Genomic DNA, 15,936 nt, shown 5'->3' with positions numbered 1-15,936 from the left:
AAATTATGTTTATAGTGAAATAAAGTGTTTGATGCTTGACAATATTAAACAAGAGTAAAAGTGCTACATAGCTGACATGACTTCTTGTTCCAGACGTCTGTCATAGTCTTGTAGAAACGAGGCACAACCAGGGAAGCTTACTGAGAAATAATCTCCAAATGATATTCATGTTAAACCTCTGTACGCAATAAACCAAAAATATCTGAACAATTTTGAATGAGATGCCTCTGTAAATAAAGATAGTCCCATTGTAAATGTTGTTTGTTGACAAACATTGGTTTGTATTACCATGTTTGCATCACATTTAAATCAAAACTTCTTCAGCAGGCATAATTTATTTGGCTTTGTTTTTCTACCTTACTGCAGCTGATGAGTAAATGACAGATTACTGCAAGTTCATACAAAGGGTGCAGAGCTGCTTTGATAAAGTATGACTGATTGCTGACAATTGCCATTATGCTCTCAGCAGAACCAGGTTTAGAAAACGACACAGAACACTGAGGTTGATTTTGCACGGAGACATATGTTCACTGAACAAAACAACAACATTATTCTATTTCAGAAACAAGAGGACAATTGGCACTTTGAGCCTTAAATTCCTCCTCATTTTACCTATGAGTTAACTAAGCTCAACAAAGCTAATTATTATTATTTACTTTTACAGAAGGCACATATTTTTATTACTGTTTTTCTGACACACTGTCGGACACAAAGAAAAGTAAACTCAAACTGGGGTAAAATTAATCTCTAAAACATGTTCAAACTAGAATTATGAAAATTAGGAAACTGCTGCCAGGTGATTAAAGTTTAATTACAAGAATAATTAAAATTGTGTCTTGTGCTTAAAAAATATTTTATAATAAAAAGTTTAAGAACACCCAAGTACTTAAACCTTAAACCTCTAAAAGCTTTTGACACATACAGTACTGCAATATATCTATGAAACTGGGCATGGTTGTACAATATACTCACTGCTTTTCAGCTACGTATATACTGTAGATCAATATAGATTCCATCTTGCGATAAACAAACCAATCTGATTTACTTGATTTAAGCTTTCGGAAGCATACATTAAGAAAGCTTTATTAAGGTTTTTAACTTTGCAGACGAATACAGTAAAACATACAGTATGTTTACCAAATAGTACACATAATATAATGTACACCTTACAGTACAGTACATAAAAGGTCTCTCGAAAAGTAAAGCAGAGTGTCTTCATGATTTAGCCCATTTACATTTAATTTAATTTAAATTTTAATTTATTATCCAGATGTATATTTTAAAAGCATGTTATGCTTACATTAAAATAGCAAAAATGGGAAGGCACTGTGACAATGAAATGGAAATGTTTTGTAATAGCTCAGCTTCATGATGGGAAAAAAGGTCAACTTATTTAAAAAATCTGTCTCAAGTGACACAGTTTAAAATGACTACTACTCCTCCTAATAATCACAATATATACAACTTTTAAGGAAAAATCAAACTTGAAATATGTTTTTATAGAGCCTTTCACCAGCTAGACCTGCCTTTGAATCCCCCATACAGTATGTTATTCCAAAGTGCATGCTTTCAATAAAGGAAAGAAATCCTAAACTTTCACATGTACAGTATACACAGCACAGAGCTGCTTAATTACATAGTTTAGCATTAAATTGGCAGTTTTATCTCGCATTTCATCAACACCTTCGCTCATTACAATCCCAGTGCATAGAAAATGATTTCAATAAACATTCCAATATTTTGTTATGGAGCAATTAATTTATTTCCTTTTTTCTCACCCCTAAAGAATTCTCTTCAGAACAGGCTTTTGTTACCAGGTTTTCTGGCTGAACAGCTATCAAAGGTAATTGTTATCAAGCCTCCACAAATGTGGACCTCCCAGTTATTTTTCTTATTCATGGTATGAGCTGCTGTAGATTTAAAAATAGCTCAGAAAAGTGAATGCCTATCTTTCTCAGCTTTTTGGGAAAGGTAAGAAATTCTATTTAGATATCCTTTGGTTTTTAATATAATTGCTAGTAAAGGTGAGATAAACATGACACTTTTGTAAATGTATTTTTAATATATAAAATCTTACGAGCTAATAAACAGACAAGCAAATGCACTGCATGCTTTTTCATGAAAACCCGCTACACAGCTTTTAACAGCCAAATGAGGGACAATTAAATATATATTTTTTTCTGGCTTCCTTAGGGATAAGCTAGTGATGAATCCCTGAATTCTTGTATTTTTTTGTCTGAGACATTCTAGGGTATATTATTCAGTTTGTCTTTATTTACAGTATTTACAGCAGTTCAAAATACATTTCTCATAAAATAAACAAGTTCTTACAGTAATTGTTTTCAGTAAACCCTTTTCCAGCAATAAAGTAAACATTGTGATACCAGTTTCAAACCGACAGTATGCAGCCTGAGCTTTAATAATCACTAGAATAGGGACAGTGCATTATTATGCCATAGAGGACAATGTCTTTTGCCACTTACAATACCTCTGCAAGTAAACATACAGTAGCAATACAGGTCATAGATGCAGTGAACTGCACACAGAATGTTTGTTTATTGTAGTTTACTGGCAGGAAATGAACAAATTCCTCCTGGTTATCGGGATGTGGGTGTTCAAGCACTTTAAGTTCCATGAATTCATCCCAAATTTACCTTACCTTTATCACTTTAAAAGCAACAAACACACTATTTATTTTCAGGCTTAAAGCAAGGGTACTAACCATTAATAAAACTGAAATGTTTCCATTTGGGCTCATTGTTGCCAGGTATATACCCAATATTGGTGTTCAAAAAGCAAAAATGCAAAAGCTTTCATAAATAATAGAGATACAGTATACAGTATGCAAGGAACCAAAAGGTTTTAATTTACTTGACAGCGGCTTGCAAAGAGTATCAAAATTTGCATTACTGTAGAAAAGTACATTTATTTTCAGCAACTTTGTTATAAAGCATGAATAAATCAATGAAAAAAATGTTTAAAGATTACAGTGTCCGAATCACTACATCTGCTCCCCCTCTCCACTTTCGAAACAAAAACTCCCAGAAACGAATAAAAATTTATATAAAACTCGGTACATGATCCTCACATCCTTTCATGCTCTAGAACTAAGAAGTTTTATAGATACCAACATAAAGGATTTAAAAAAATAAACTGGTAATAATATCCAAGTATAAACCCATAAAACAAAAATGCTAATTACAAAATAATTGATTGTTTAAATAATATTTTTGTTGCTGTCTCGTGTTGACATTTGATTTTATGTGATAAAATGCTAGTTTGGGTATCACGATGTGGCAGGGGGCATTCTTTAGGGTATCTGACTCTTCTGCTGATCTGGGGTCAGACAATGCCTGGAGATGAGCTGCACTTTTTTCTGTACTGAGAACTGTTCTATCATCAGACATTTCCAAAGCAGTCTTACTGTTTCAGGCCATCTAGTGCAGAGGTTGGCTGGAAACCAGAATTCACAACAGATCCTGTGTTTTTTTCTACTGTACATGTCTTGGGACCCCTGCTCCTTAGATGTTTGATCAAACCAGTATGTAAGCCTTTATTTCAAAATTACTTACACATGAAGCATGTGCACATCTTACCTTTCAAACCTAATGAAAATATAATCTTCTAGATTATATAATAATGTACAATCTAGGGAAAATAATTCATTAAAAGACATGATCAAGGACTGTCTGAACAATCAACCTAAGGAGGGAAGATTCAAGAATGTCTGTGGCTCTGTATTCTATCAATTTGTCCTGAGAGATAATAAATATGGCAATTTACATACAGATATTGAGAAAATAAAACACCCAAGTTGGCAAGATGAATGGTTTCGTTCTGAAAATGTTTCACTTTTCTGAAAGGAATTGAAAATGCCTATTTTATCATTTTCATGCATTGTAGGGGGTAGCTAAATTGCTATGTTGGATTGTATCAGTGGTGGTTAAAATGTTTTTTCCTCTCCAAACGAAGACCAATATGATAGTCCTTTCACATGGAGCATCTAAGCACCACCTACAGTACCTTCCATTATTTTTTGGGAGGTTAGTGTATACTAAAGTGCACATAATAGAGAATAGGACAGGGTTTTCAGTTAACATGGTAGGCAGAATTGGAAAGTAAACAGGATTCGGAAAAACCTAACCTTACCCTGAATGAGAAAAGAGTTAACGCAAGATTACAGCTTTCACTTTAGGAAAAAAAATCGCTGACTACAACAATGTGCCCCCCTATCTGCCCTTACTGCTGCTGAATTCCCAGTGGGTAGGCTTTGGTGTAAATAAAGCAAGAAACAACTGTAAGCAATAACTTAAACCCTCCTTTCTCTCGTCTTTTTCTTTCCTAAACCTTTCAAGAGGTTTTCTGCCTTTCTATAATGCTCTTTCTCTTCTCGTGTTCTTTGCCAGATAAGACCATAAATAAAAAAACACAACATACAGCACCACGTAAAAGGTTTTAGTTGTTTTTTTTTAAAGCCAAAGAAATATTACATTTGATAAAATGTGAATACATCCTGTATTTAATTCATCTTGTTTCAGTTTTTACACATGTCGCCAGAGGATTCCCTCCATTCCTCTCTGGCATTAAATAGTTTTTCTGCAAACCATGTGCGCCATTAAAATATCTTCAAAAGGGTTGGGAAAAGGTGAGACTGGAAGAATAATCCTACCTGCAATGTTGGCCACATCTGCCGTCGAAATGTTCTGTGGGTTAGAGCGCACTTTGAAAGTCACAGCTGGGCCCAGCACACTGCAAGATCATTGGGGAAAAAAAGAAAGAGACTGAACAGGCTGTGTTTGAATTGAAGATACGTCTTTCATGGTAGTGGTCTGTTTTTCAAAATGGAAAAGATAAAAGACTTGCAATATACTGTACCTCAAAACCTTACCTGCTTTTAACCTCTGACAGCACATATGCTGCAAAAGGTTTGCTGCCAGGAAAGGTACAGTATATACAACAACCTCTCGTTCTTTACAGGATGGTAAATCTATTATTCTATGTAATGTGAAGCAGAATTAAAAATCTCTTTACATTTTGTGCTTCAAACATTGAAAAGGGTCATGATTTAATTTGCATATATTCCATAATTCATATCACTATTTTGTTTTTAGACAAATGATATTTTTCATAATGACCTTAAGCCAATTTCACCACTCAAGGCACAGTTATAACACAGAGATGAGCTCTAATAAGAGAGAAATTGTCTGAGAGAGGTGTCTGTGAATGCTAAACTTCACAAAATAACAGGGAGCAGAATGAAGGCTCTTTAGACATTCTGTTTCTAACTGAAGCGAGTCATAGCAATGTGATGTTCATACATCCCACGATTAATATCTATCTATAGAACTGTTGCCAACTGTTGTTAAGTCACCCTAAGTTCCACCTAATGCACTGTTGTCTCTCAATAGTTTAAGGGATTGAAGTATTTCTGAAAATTGATTTGAAGAAGATTTGTTTCATACTTTCTGTATTTTGTAGAACAACATTTAAAATTGTGATGAGACTCCAGCACTAAGAGAAATCAATTTCTAAAAGTGGATGGTCTGGCAAAGGTTAGATAGCTGTAAAAATGTTATACAGTATGTACAGTAAATAAAGGACCAATTACCTACTTAACATCAAGGTGGGTCACCTTATTTCTGTACTACCACCAACAAAAGCTTATTAAAACTAGAAAGAAAAAACGAATTAAAGGGACCTATACTGTAACTGGATTTTGCCGGACTGCGGCCCTTGAGGATGACAGTTAAGAAGCTTATTACAAAATATAAAAAATAATTACAAAAAAACTTATTTTTATTTTTCTCCCACAAATGTTTACAGATAATAGAGTAACATCACATGACAACCCACATGTCAGCTTTTCATCTGCCACTAAGAATTTACTGTATTTCAGGTTAAAATCCATTGCTTTGTCTAAAGGGATCAATTCTTTTGTCTCCTTTTGTCCAGGGTCAGTATGATGATTTAAAATCGAACCTGTGCCAAGGCCAGTGACAATGCAACTCGATGCTCACAACTCTTAAAACTAAGAGCTCTTTGTAGAGAGTCATCTGCTGATTCCATGGAAGTGCTGTGCTTGTCTGACCTCTGTGCTCAGAGAACTGGTGCAGCTCTCAACGATAATCCTCTGCAAACTCTCCAGCACATGTCGCTGTTGCTCAGCAAGCAGAAGACACTTCACACCAGCACCATTGGCATATGTCCAACTTTGCATTACCACATTGGAAGTCCTGGCCATAGTCCGTCATAGCAATGGCATAACCAAAGTCTGTCACGCCCTCTGCAGCCAGAGGGCGCTCCTTCTCTGTCCTGTCCCTAGTTTCCAGTCTGCTGTCCTTCCTGTCCCTCTCTTTCCCTTGGGCTATATATTTCCGGGTCTTTCACTCTGTCTGGGCTTAGCATTGACGTTCGGATGTCCTGAGACCCGCCTAGCACCAGGGCGCCGCACGTCCGCTCCCTGAGGGCATTGGTTTCTATACAGCATTCCTGAACTCTTTGCACTAATGAGCCCGGGCCTTTTTCCCGTCTCGCCGCTACGCATATGGGTCTTTTTCCGCTCTCCTACTCCCCACGGTTAGTCCCTTTGGACGTCCGTGACAAAGTCCGCATAAGCAACAAAGTAAATGGTCCAAACCTGTCCCTGAGCAGAGGCCTTCACTGATTCAGAACACTCTGGTGTTCAAATTCCAACTCACCCAGATGTAAAGTTTTGATCTCATCCAAGCTTTATTTCTCTTAAGATCTCTTCCCCCCAGTGAGTCCTCAGAACCACCTCAAACCCCCAAATTGTGAATAATGTCTTGGATTTAAAAAGAATAACTAGCTCTTATCGCCCAGGCCCACAAAGTGACAGTCCTGTTTTGTTCGTTTTAAATTAGTTATTTTTAGAAATGTTTACTGGCATGGTACAGTAGGTTGAACAATAGAGTGAGGAGTGCTGTGTAAGTCAGTAGCTTTTGTCGGAGGAAGTACATAACCCAGGAGAAAGGTTTGTCCTTTCTGTTTCTGAAAATGTGGAGAAACCCTGCAGTGATTTGAGCCCCACTCTTTCATCCAGGTGATTTGTCTTCTTTTCCCTTTCAGAAGTGGATTTATGGCTTCACTGCTTCAATTGAGGGATACATCAACCTGCCAAACTACTATATTAGTATTTGAAGAAAATCAGTCACTGTGAGTACCTAATGCCCTAGAATATACCATTCAATACTTATTTCTCAAATCGTTCTTGCGTTCTTGAATCTTTGTATGTTTTAAACGCTCTACAGCCATTCTATCAAAATATGAATCATATACTGTAGTATACCATTTCAACATCTTGGGTCGTTTCTTGTTAAATTTCTTCGTTTTTCCTTGTCACAAAACATATACAGTAAAACATACTTTTTTCTAACAAGCAAATAAAAATTGTTTTGCCTCCGTTCTATATGCTTTTTTCATCCTCACCCTCAGCGTCATAAGAGGCCACTGTCTGAGTTTATTGCTCCACCTGGTGGTCATCAATGATACCAAAATGCACTTAATAAGCAAAACTTGATGGGGTTCAGCGTCAAACACATTAAACTCCAAAAACCTACAATACAGTATGTCTTTAAACTTGGTTTATGCAAACATCTCCCTTTTCCTACAGTTGCATACTTACATACCTGCATAGAGGTAAGCCTTGCAAGTAATGAATTATTACAGTATTTGCAGAAATACTGGCTGAGCATTGAACTGTGCTGTATGGATTTTATTTTTCTTTAATTCGACATTTGAGAGGAGCAATCAGTACTTTCCTTAACCCTACACTCCATAAAAGTTCCAGATTTTTATACAGTACTCTCAGTTCCATGAACATCACAGGCATCATAGACATAAGCAAAATAGACTGAGAGATAAAGAGAGGCTTCTCAACAGGAAATTAGATGAATAAGGAGAGTCAGAGGTAAATCGATTAATGAAAATATTAAGGAGACATACAAAATCCAACACTTCATGTCATGCGGGAGAAGACTTACAAGAACCATTCTGATATTATGGTGCTAAACTATTGTTGGAGCGCCACGGGATCTGGATTAGGACCACTGATGATCATAATTGACAGTATATTTAGATTCTGGTACTATATAATGAGTAAACTGGTAGCACTGGCAAATGTAATCAAAAGCGAATGATTAATATCAAAGCAGCAGCTTTAAAACACACAACAAGACTGGGCAAACACCCAGCTGATAGCACTTAATACAGTGCAGAAATATCATATGCAGAAAGCAAAAACAAATTTTAAATATAAGGTGGGAAACAAATATTTGGATAGATTTTAGACCTTAAAAGAATGTCTTTAAACCTTATACCTTAGTTTCTAGTACCAAAAGAGCTAGCTTGTCCAAATTATCCTGCACTTGTTTGTAACCCATTGTCTTATTACAGCATAAAACAACATGCAATGCAAAGTTATGTAAAACAAACTGCACGGCTTATTTCACATCCAGGACGTACTGACATGGGGGAAATGTCCTCAAAGCTAGTGATTATCATTTAAGACACCAGTACTTTCAAATTGAAAGCGTTCATGCATCAAGTTGCCGCAATCCTTTTTTAAAGGTACTGTATAGACAATTAGGTACATTAAAATGAATTCTAAGACTCTGTTGTATTCACCTTTAACGCATCATGTTAAAAATGTCACCGTTAAACGTTTGGTTCAAGAAAGGAGCTCATACTTCCTATGAAAAATCAAGTTTCATGGCTTTGAATAAACCACAGTCACGGAACAGGCACAGCACAGGAAGGAAATTCTTTCCTTCTCATAGCTGCTTCTGCTTTGGCCCAAGTCAAGGCACATGACAGGGGTAGGTGTTCATGTTTCTTCATGATGCCATGACATTAGGCAAATACTGATAATGCAGGACTAATGGAGGCCAGAGAAACACGGGGATCGAGCAGTAAAAGCTTAAAGGCAAGCAGAGCACATCGACTTTGTTTGAAAGACAATAAACATTTAATCTTCAATGGCTGATTGTAATCTTCACTGCCTGAAACTCTCAACCAGGTCTGAACTCTGAACCATGAATAGACACACCAGCTTAAAGAAACTGTACAGTACAGTACTGCAGTACAACACTCACTGCCTGTCAAGAAGCCTTTGACAAACTAAGCAGCAAACATCTTTGCTAATACTGTATACAGCATAAATGTGTGTGCTGTGTATATAATAAAGTCTTCTTTTGTGTGTTCATGATAGCTGCCACTGCACTGCATGTTACAAAATAATTACAGAGATGAAACTTTCACTTTGTGAAGAATGCCTTTAAATCTCCATATCATTATGACTTAATACTTTCAATGCACTCCCACGCCGTCTGAAATCAGCCCAGAAACCCACAGGGTAAATCTAACATTTTCGGGGGGGGTGGGGGTGGAAGGGAGTTCAGGGAGAGTTCAATGTCATTAATAAAGAATTCCTGCTACTACTCCATGGGGCTACTTGTCAATAATTTGTTTGCATGCAAAGTTATGTGTTTCCTAGAATCGCAAGAAAATTACACATACGCATGAAAAATAAAATCCATACATGAGAAAACAATAATGTGCTGCAAAAGCCATAATGTTTCAAAAAGTTCAAGGACTGTAGGTAGCTGCGTCAGCATGCGTAGGCTGCAAGGGAACAAGTAAAGGTTTATTCCATGCTGAAAACAGACGAAAGGAAGCACAACGTTTCGGCTGTGGAGTCTTCTTTGGGTGTGAGAAAGAGAAGTCAGCAGCTGATATAGCATAGGAGGACAAAAGGCAGGACTGTAGAGAAGGTGGGAGCAGGGGAGGCAGAGTGGGCATTCAGGTGGTGCGAAGTCGAGAGTTCTCACACCCGAAGAAGGCTCCACAGCTGAAACGTTGTGCTTCCCTTTCTTTTCTTTTCAGCATGTTTGAAAAATATGTTTAAGAGAGAAAAAGATCCGATACAGTGTGGTATATACTGTACTGTAAGCTTGATACTGCTACTTAACAACACTGCTTACAGTAACTTACAAATTATTTATTATTATAACTTACAAAATGTTTGGTATTATACTTCTTCAATTTAAGGAGAGATTATATTGAATTTTTTATATCTGTAGTCATTATTCCTGCAAGGAGGCAACATTCTGAGAAATAAAATTCATTATAGACTGAGCTTGAAGATTATTCAATTCATTATTAATATTTTAACAATAATCCTATAACGTGTCTGATTAGCAAAACAGTCACATTTTTTATGCTGAAAATGTACTGTTTCATAACCCATATTAGATCTTTATAAAAATAAACAAAACATGCCAAACAAAACACTACCAGGGTATTATGTAATAAACTTTGAAAATGATTCTTGTGTTTTTATGCCAAACTCCTAACATTTTATAGTTCACATCTTAAAAAACAGATGGTTAGAAAGGTTTAATTTTGCCAACTTGAAATAGCTTAAATCCAGAAATTAAATCTCAGATTTATCCAATCATAAGAAATAAAAGCAAAAAATTACCATAAGAAATAGTGCATTTATAAATATACTGACAAAACATAATGATACCTTTACATTTTGCCCTTTGCAAGCAAGATAAACCTACTGTACATCACAGCACAGAGAAATTACTGACAACTTAAAATGTATATGAAATGTTAAGATGTACAGAGTAATTAAAAGAGATGCTTTTTACATGACAGAGAAAATTATGACGATGGGTCCCAACTGAAATTCTGTTTGGTGCAGACATCACACGTGATCATACAGTAAGTAGTAATTTTGCAATTATAGAGTATCACTGATATTTAACATTGATTAACATACTTCATTGTTTTTACATCTAAGGTTTTACTATTCCTTAACTTGATGCCAATTACAGAAAGCTTGTTTTACAGCTACTCAGTAGTGCTAATTTCAATAATAGTGATACTTAATAGGTATGCATATACAGTATATATAATTACTTCTCACTATTTATTTCCAGCATAAAGTAAAAATATTTTTCTGTAAGACAAAACATAATGCTCACAATATACAAAAAGTGTGAATGTCTTTAAAAAAGACACTGTCAAGTAAAGACACTGAATTGTGAGAACACACAAAACGGATGAGCGTCAGAATCCTGGCAATGAACAGTTAAAAAAAGTGAAATAAAAACCACAAATAAATGGTAGTCCACAGAGTTCCACTCACGTACTGTACACTGCATATCTTATCCTATACATATTCTATATCCAAGGGAAAGAAAAACAAAAATAAGCAACTACTGTACATAATTTCAAAAAATGTTTAAACTCTTTAAAAAATACAGAAAGTATTCAAGCCCTTCCTATGGTGTGCCATTTTGTGAAATTCCAAAATGATTCACATACATTTTTTTAAAGTTTTAATATTGTATTCAAAAATGGAATTTTCGATCCAAGGTCTTCAAGTTACAGTTGTCATCTAACGTTATATGACAAAAGTAAAAAATGACATCTATCATAAATTAAAATAAAAGTGAACACAAGGGGATTTATTAAGAGGTCAATGACTGCAAGAAAACCAGCAGGAAAAAAATCAACATCTTAAAATATTACCATTGACAATGAGTTATTATTACTACACATATTCATGCATCTCTAACATATATTTACCCATCTGTGTGAAATCAAATACTTTATCTTTTTAGATAGTATACCCTTTGGTTTTATTCACATCTTCATTATACTGTACATGATTAATAATTGTTAAAAATTAAAGACAGACATGCTGTACTGAATATACTACACAGTATATTGGTCAATTCATAGTGAACATGACAATATTGCACAGTAAGAGAAGGTTAATGTATTTTAATCTTTATATTTTAATTTTGCAGTTACTGTATGCTTGAAACAAATATTTTAAAATAATTTTAGTGAATGTGCAGAGGTTAAATTCTCAAGGCTTTTCTCAGCCATGACAATATCATAGTTTGTATCATTTTCATACATTTTATGAAATAATAGCCGAGCTTGTCCTACTTAACCATTGTAGCAATGTTGGGAAAAACTGGGTCTACACATAACCTTGATTCACAGCTAAAAGGAGTATGCTCTACAGCTAGAAAGACCACCAGGGATAATCTGGAATGAAGACATACTTCTCTTGAGAAGAGGGACTTAATGCTTCCTTTCTGTGTTTATCTTTCTTTTCACCACGCATGACATCCAACATGTTAAATCACCTCTTCACCTATGTCTTGTGAGCTCTGTGACTAATGAGGTAATTTAGTGCTTATGCAACAGTAAAACTCATTCATGAGTCTCAGTCCTGAATAAGAAATCCTTAGATGTTTCTTTCTAGAAACAGATGCCTAAATAGGTATGAATAATACAGCCAAATAGTACAGTTTTGTGTTACTGACCAAACAGGAATTAATGTAATTCTTTGGATGTGTAATTCTTTGCAGGACTTACAATATACTGTATCTCACAGGATATAAACATTTGTGTTTTCAAACTCTGGCGAATGTACTGTATATCTGAAAATATTTTATATTTTTCAGCTCAAAGGCAATTTGCAAAACTGCCAAAAAAATGCACTGAAGCAGAACCTTTTATATAAACAGCCTGGCTCATTCCAGTGTCTCCCATATGACGAGTGCAGAACAATAAATACTCCAAACTGCCCTAAAATCCTTTCAACAGACCAAATCCCATAGAAGTGTTTGTTATCGCAGGGAAGAGAAATGAACAGGTATTTCAACAACATGCATTCAAAGCAGAATACATTTATCTCCAATATGCTCACTTTGAAATACAAAGAGCGGTTTAAAGAATGCAAAATATGTATTAAGCCTTAGTCTGGTTTGAAATATGGGAACAGGATAGCATCTGAAAATGTGTCTGAAATTTCCTTGGATTAGGAAAGGGTTATAAGAAAGAAATGATGAGGTCAGTAAACAGCCAGAGGATAAGGAATAATGGCATGTAATACCCCTAAACTGCCAAACATGGCGCTAAATAATTACTTTTATTGATTTGTGAGCAAGAGCTGGCCTAGTGTTTCATCCTGTATATATTGTCTGAGCTGTCAGATTTGATTATATAAGCTTTATATTCTGGGATCTTTCATCATCAGTCGGGGTTGGTAAACTACTCGTTTGAGGGTGGAATGAGTTCCAAGACCTGAAGTTCTGTTTCAGCAATTCTCAATTCAATTCTCTATGTCACACATTACATGCTCGCAGGTACTAGTTGGTGAGAAACATTTGCCCTTGCAACAACAGGTAGTTCTCACCTGGACTCCTCCATTTATTGAGTTTACCCCTATCAAAACAATACAAGCATTTTAAGTAAGAGAATGGAAATCTAATCGCAAAGAAATGATGAATCTGCTAAGATTCAAGTTCGAAGGAACCTAATGCCAGATCAAATGTTGTGGGCTACATTAAAGATGATGGAATTTTTCCAAGCAACTGTGCATAATAGGCCAAGAGCCACCAAAGGAAAGACTCTTGGTCCCAAGCAATGTAATACTTTTGGTAAGGGATGTGTCTCTCGTCCAATACTGGACTTTGGTGCCTGTGATGTGTTGAAACATGAAGCTATCAGAGGCTTCATCATTCTTTCCCGTGTGCAGCTGCTGTTCATAGAAGCATGCTGAGGCATGATAAACATGATAAACAGACAAAATGGATATTCTACATTTGGTGGGTTTACGAAGAATACACACAATTTCAAATTTTACAAAAAGACATTTCTGAGACCTTCAAATAATAGTGTCTTGCTGTAGTCTGAAACATTCCTAAATATATTTCATCATTGATTACTTGTCCCCAAAACGTCTCATCAAAGCTCCATACTAAAAGAATATCTAATCTTTGCTAAACTTAAAAATATTGAAGTTTAAAAAAGGACATCCGTTTAAAACAAGAACTACCTCCTTTTAAAAAACGAGACCTCCTCTCACGTTGAATGCTAACAATTAAAACTTTTGCTTATACTGTACAGTGTAGGATTTCTGCCTACCCAAAGATGTTTGTGTTGAGGAAATATTGTGTTTGCTGAAATGTTGAGCAGCGTTAATAAATAATTTTGGAGGTGAAAGAGTGTGCTCCAGGTTGATTCTGTCTTTTTTACGCAAAGGAACGCGGCACTTTGTGCAGTGACTTGCAGAGAACCACGTAACGCCTGAATACTTACTCGACGTCATCAAAATCCGCCATTTGCAACTTGACCTGCCGTGCCAAAACCTCCATTAAGTGCAGCCCCTGGTCTGTGGTCAGAGCCCTGTTGAAAAGAGGCAAAGCGATAGCTTTAAAAATGGAATTCATCAATACTTGCCAGGCCAGAGGTCCCAAAAGAGTTGTCACCTTGGCCTGTTAGAGTCTGTAAGTAGAGAGACATTACATTCTTGTCACATACTGAGCTGTATGCCGAGGGAATTGGGATCAGGTGCTTCTTCAGGCATGATGAATCACCTGAATTTTCCAGCAATAAGACAAACAATAAGGTGCAAATGGAATTGTTACGAAGTGTAATGGTTCTATGATACAGCTGGGGTTCATCTCCATCCTGTTTCCAACTAAAAATGCACCCAGAACCTCGAGTGGCAAATTATTGGAACCTGTATAAATAGGCCAAACAATGGCCTTCTCCAGAAAACACATTACTTTTATAAAATAGAAAGCTGGCAACAGGTTTTTTCTTTTGCTTTTTTTGTTGCGGCTAAAACCCTGTTATTGGTTGACATGCTTAGAAAATGCACCACAGAATAAAATGAATTATATAAAGCAAATGCTGCAGCAAAAAGCCATTTACAGTAAGTGCTGAACTACAAAACCTTGCAATATACTGGAGAAAGGCAAGGATGTTCTCTATCAAGGTTAAGATGCTTAAAACAAAATAATTACAGTATGTTTGAAGATATTGAAGATTGTTGAAAATGCATTGGTAAGAAAAAAAATACTAAAAACAACGTAAATGGTTATACAAACATGAATCTTAAAATACAATATATGCCCAATAAAGAGGATTCTGCAGCGATAATAAAGCGTTAATGCTAAAATGCAACATGTGAATGTACTGTATAATAATATTACAGAACCATTTTCACTGGAATCACAAAATGTCAGTAAAACCAGAAAAACACATACTGTACCTGTAAAAAGTTTTTAAAAATAGGGACTCGTGGATACTGGTTGATTAAAGTACAGTTAGCATGAGTTCTCAAATTATGCTCTCTATTCATCATAACTGTTTTTAATAAATCAGTTTGTTTTGCCGGTGGATTAACAAAGCCTAATTAGTACTAATCCTGGTGCAGAAAACATTATATTACCAGACAGAGGCATTGGGCGACACTACACTGAAGAATGCAAGAAAAACTTTAAAGTGAGGAACACACATATTAAAAACATACGAACATCTTTACAAAACGAAAAATCCATTTGAGAAATCTGCAAAAAAACAAAAAACCTCCCTAGCTAGCTACTAAGATTCTGTTTACATATTCATTTTACGCTAAATTTAAACAATCTGTGGAATACATTTATGGCTGTAAGAAATGATTTGGTAATGGCTAGAATACATTTCAAATGTACAATTCATGGGATTTATATAATTTTGTGTCTGCTGTAGCTCTCACAGCAGACACAAATACACTTCTTCACCCTCCACACATCATCTGTTTCTTGCTTCAACGGAGGTGTGAAAGGTAAAGCTGTTAATGTGAAAAAGATTCCGCTTCTAACAATGTTATACAACACCCTACAAAATCCATTCATTGCCTGATACTGTGAAGGTCAGTAGGAGAGAGTGGGTAGCAGTATTAAGAGTGCAGCAAAGCTTAGAATCGAATACATTGGTCACAACAAAAACAAAGAAAGGTGTACAATAATGTGAGCACTTCTCAACAAGTTTGACCTGACAGATGAAAAGTAATACCGACTATATCTAAACATTAGACATACTGTACAATGCCGAAATGTT

The 15,936-nt window shown here is 35.7% G+C and overlaps 1 protein-coding gene across 2 annotated transcripts in view; it reads right to left on the bottom strand.

The window, feature by feature from the left end:
- The window catches only part of ptprn2 (protein tyrosine phosphatase receptor type N2), a 324,963-nt gene that overhangs the window by 190,699 nt on the left and 118,328 nt on the right, over nt 1-15,936 (bottom strand). For both annotated transcript variants that reach the window (XM_088643833.1, XM_088643832.1), the window contains exons 10-11: nt 14,149-14,235; nt 4,670-4,749 (exon numbers count right to left, since the gene is read on the bottom strand). In XM_088643833.1, coding sequence (XP_088499959.1) covers nt 4,670-4,749; nt 14,149-14,235 — 167 coding nt within the window. The remainder of the gene's footprint in view (nt 1-4,669; nt 4,750-14,148; nt 14,236-15,936) is intronic.

Source organism: Lepisosteus platostomus, chromosome 8 (assembly GCF_059453375.1).
Source record: "Lepisosteus platostomus isolate fLepPlt1 chromosome 8, fLepPlt1.hap1, whole genome shotgun sequence".
NCBI classification, from domain to species: Eukaryota; Metazoa; Chordata; class Actinopteri; order Semionotiformes; family Lepisosteidae; genus Lepisosteus; species Lepisosteus platostomus.
This window is presented reverse-complemented; position numbering and strand designations above follow the sequence as displayed.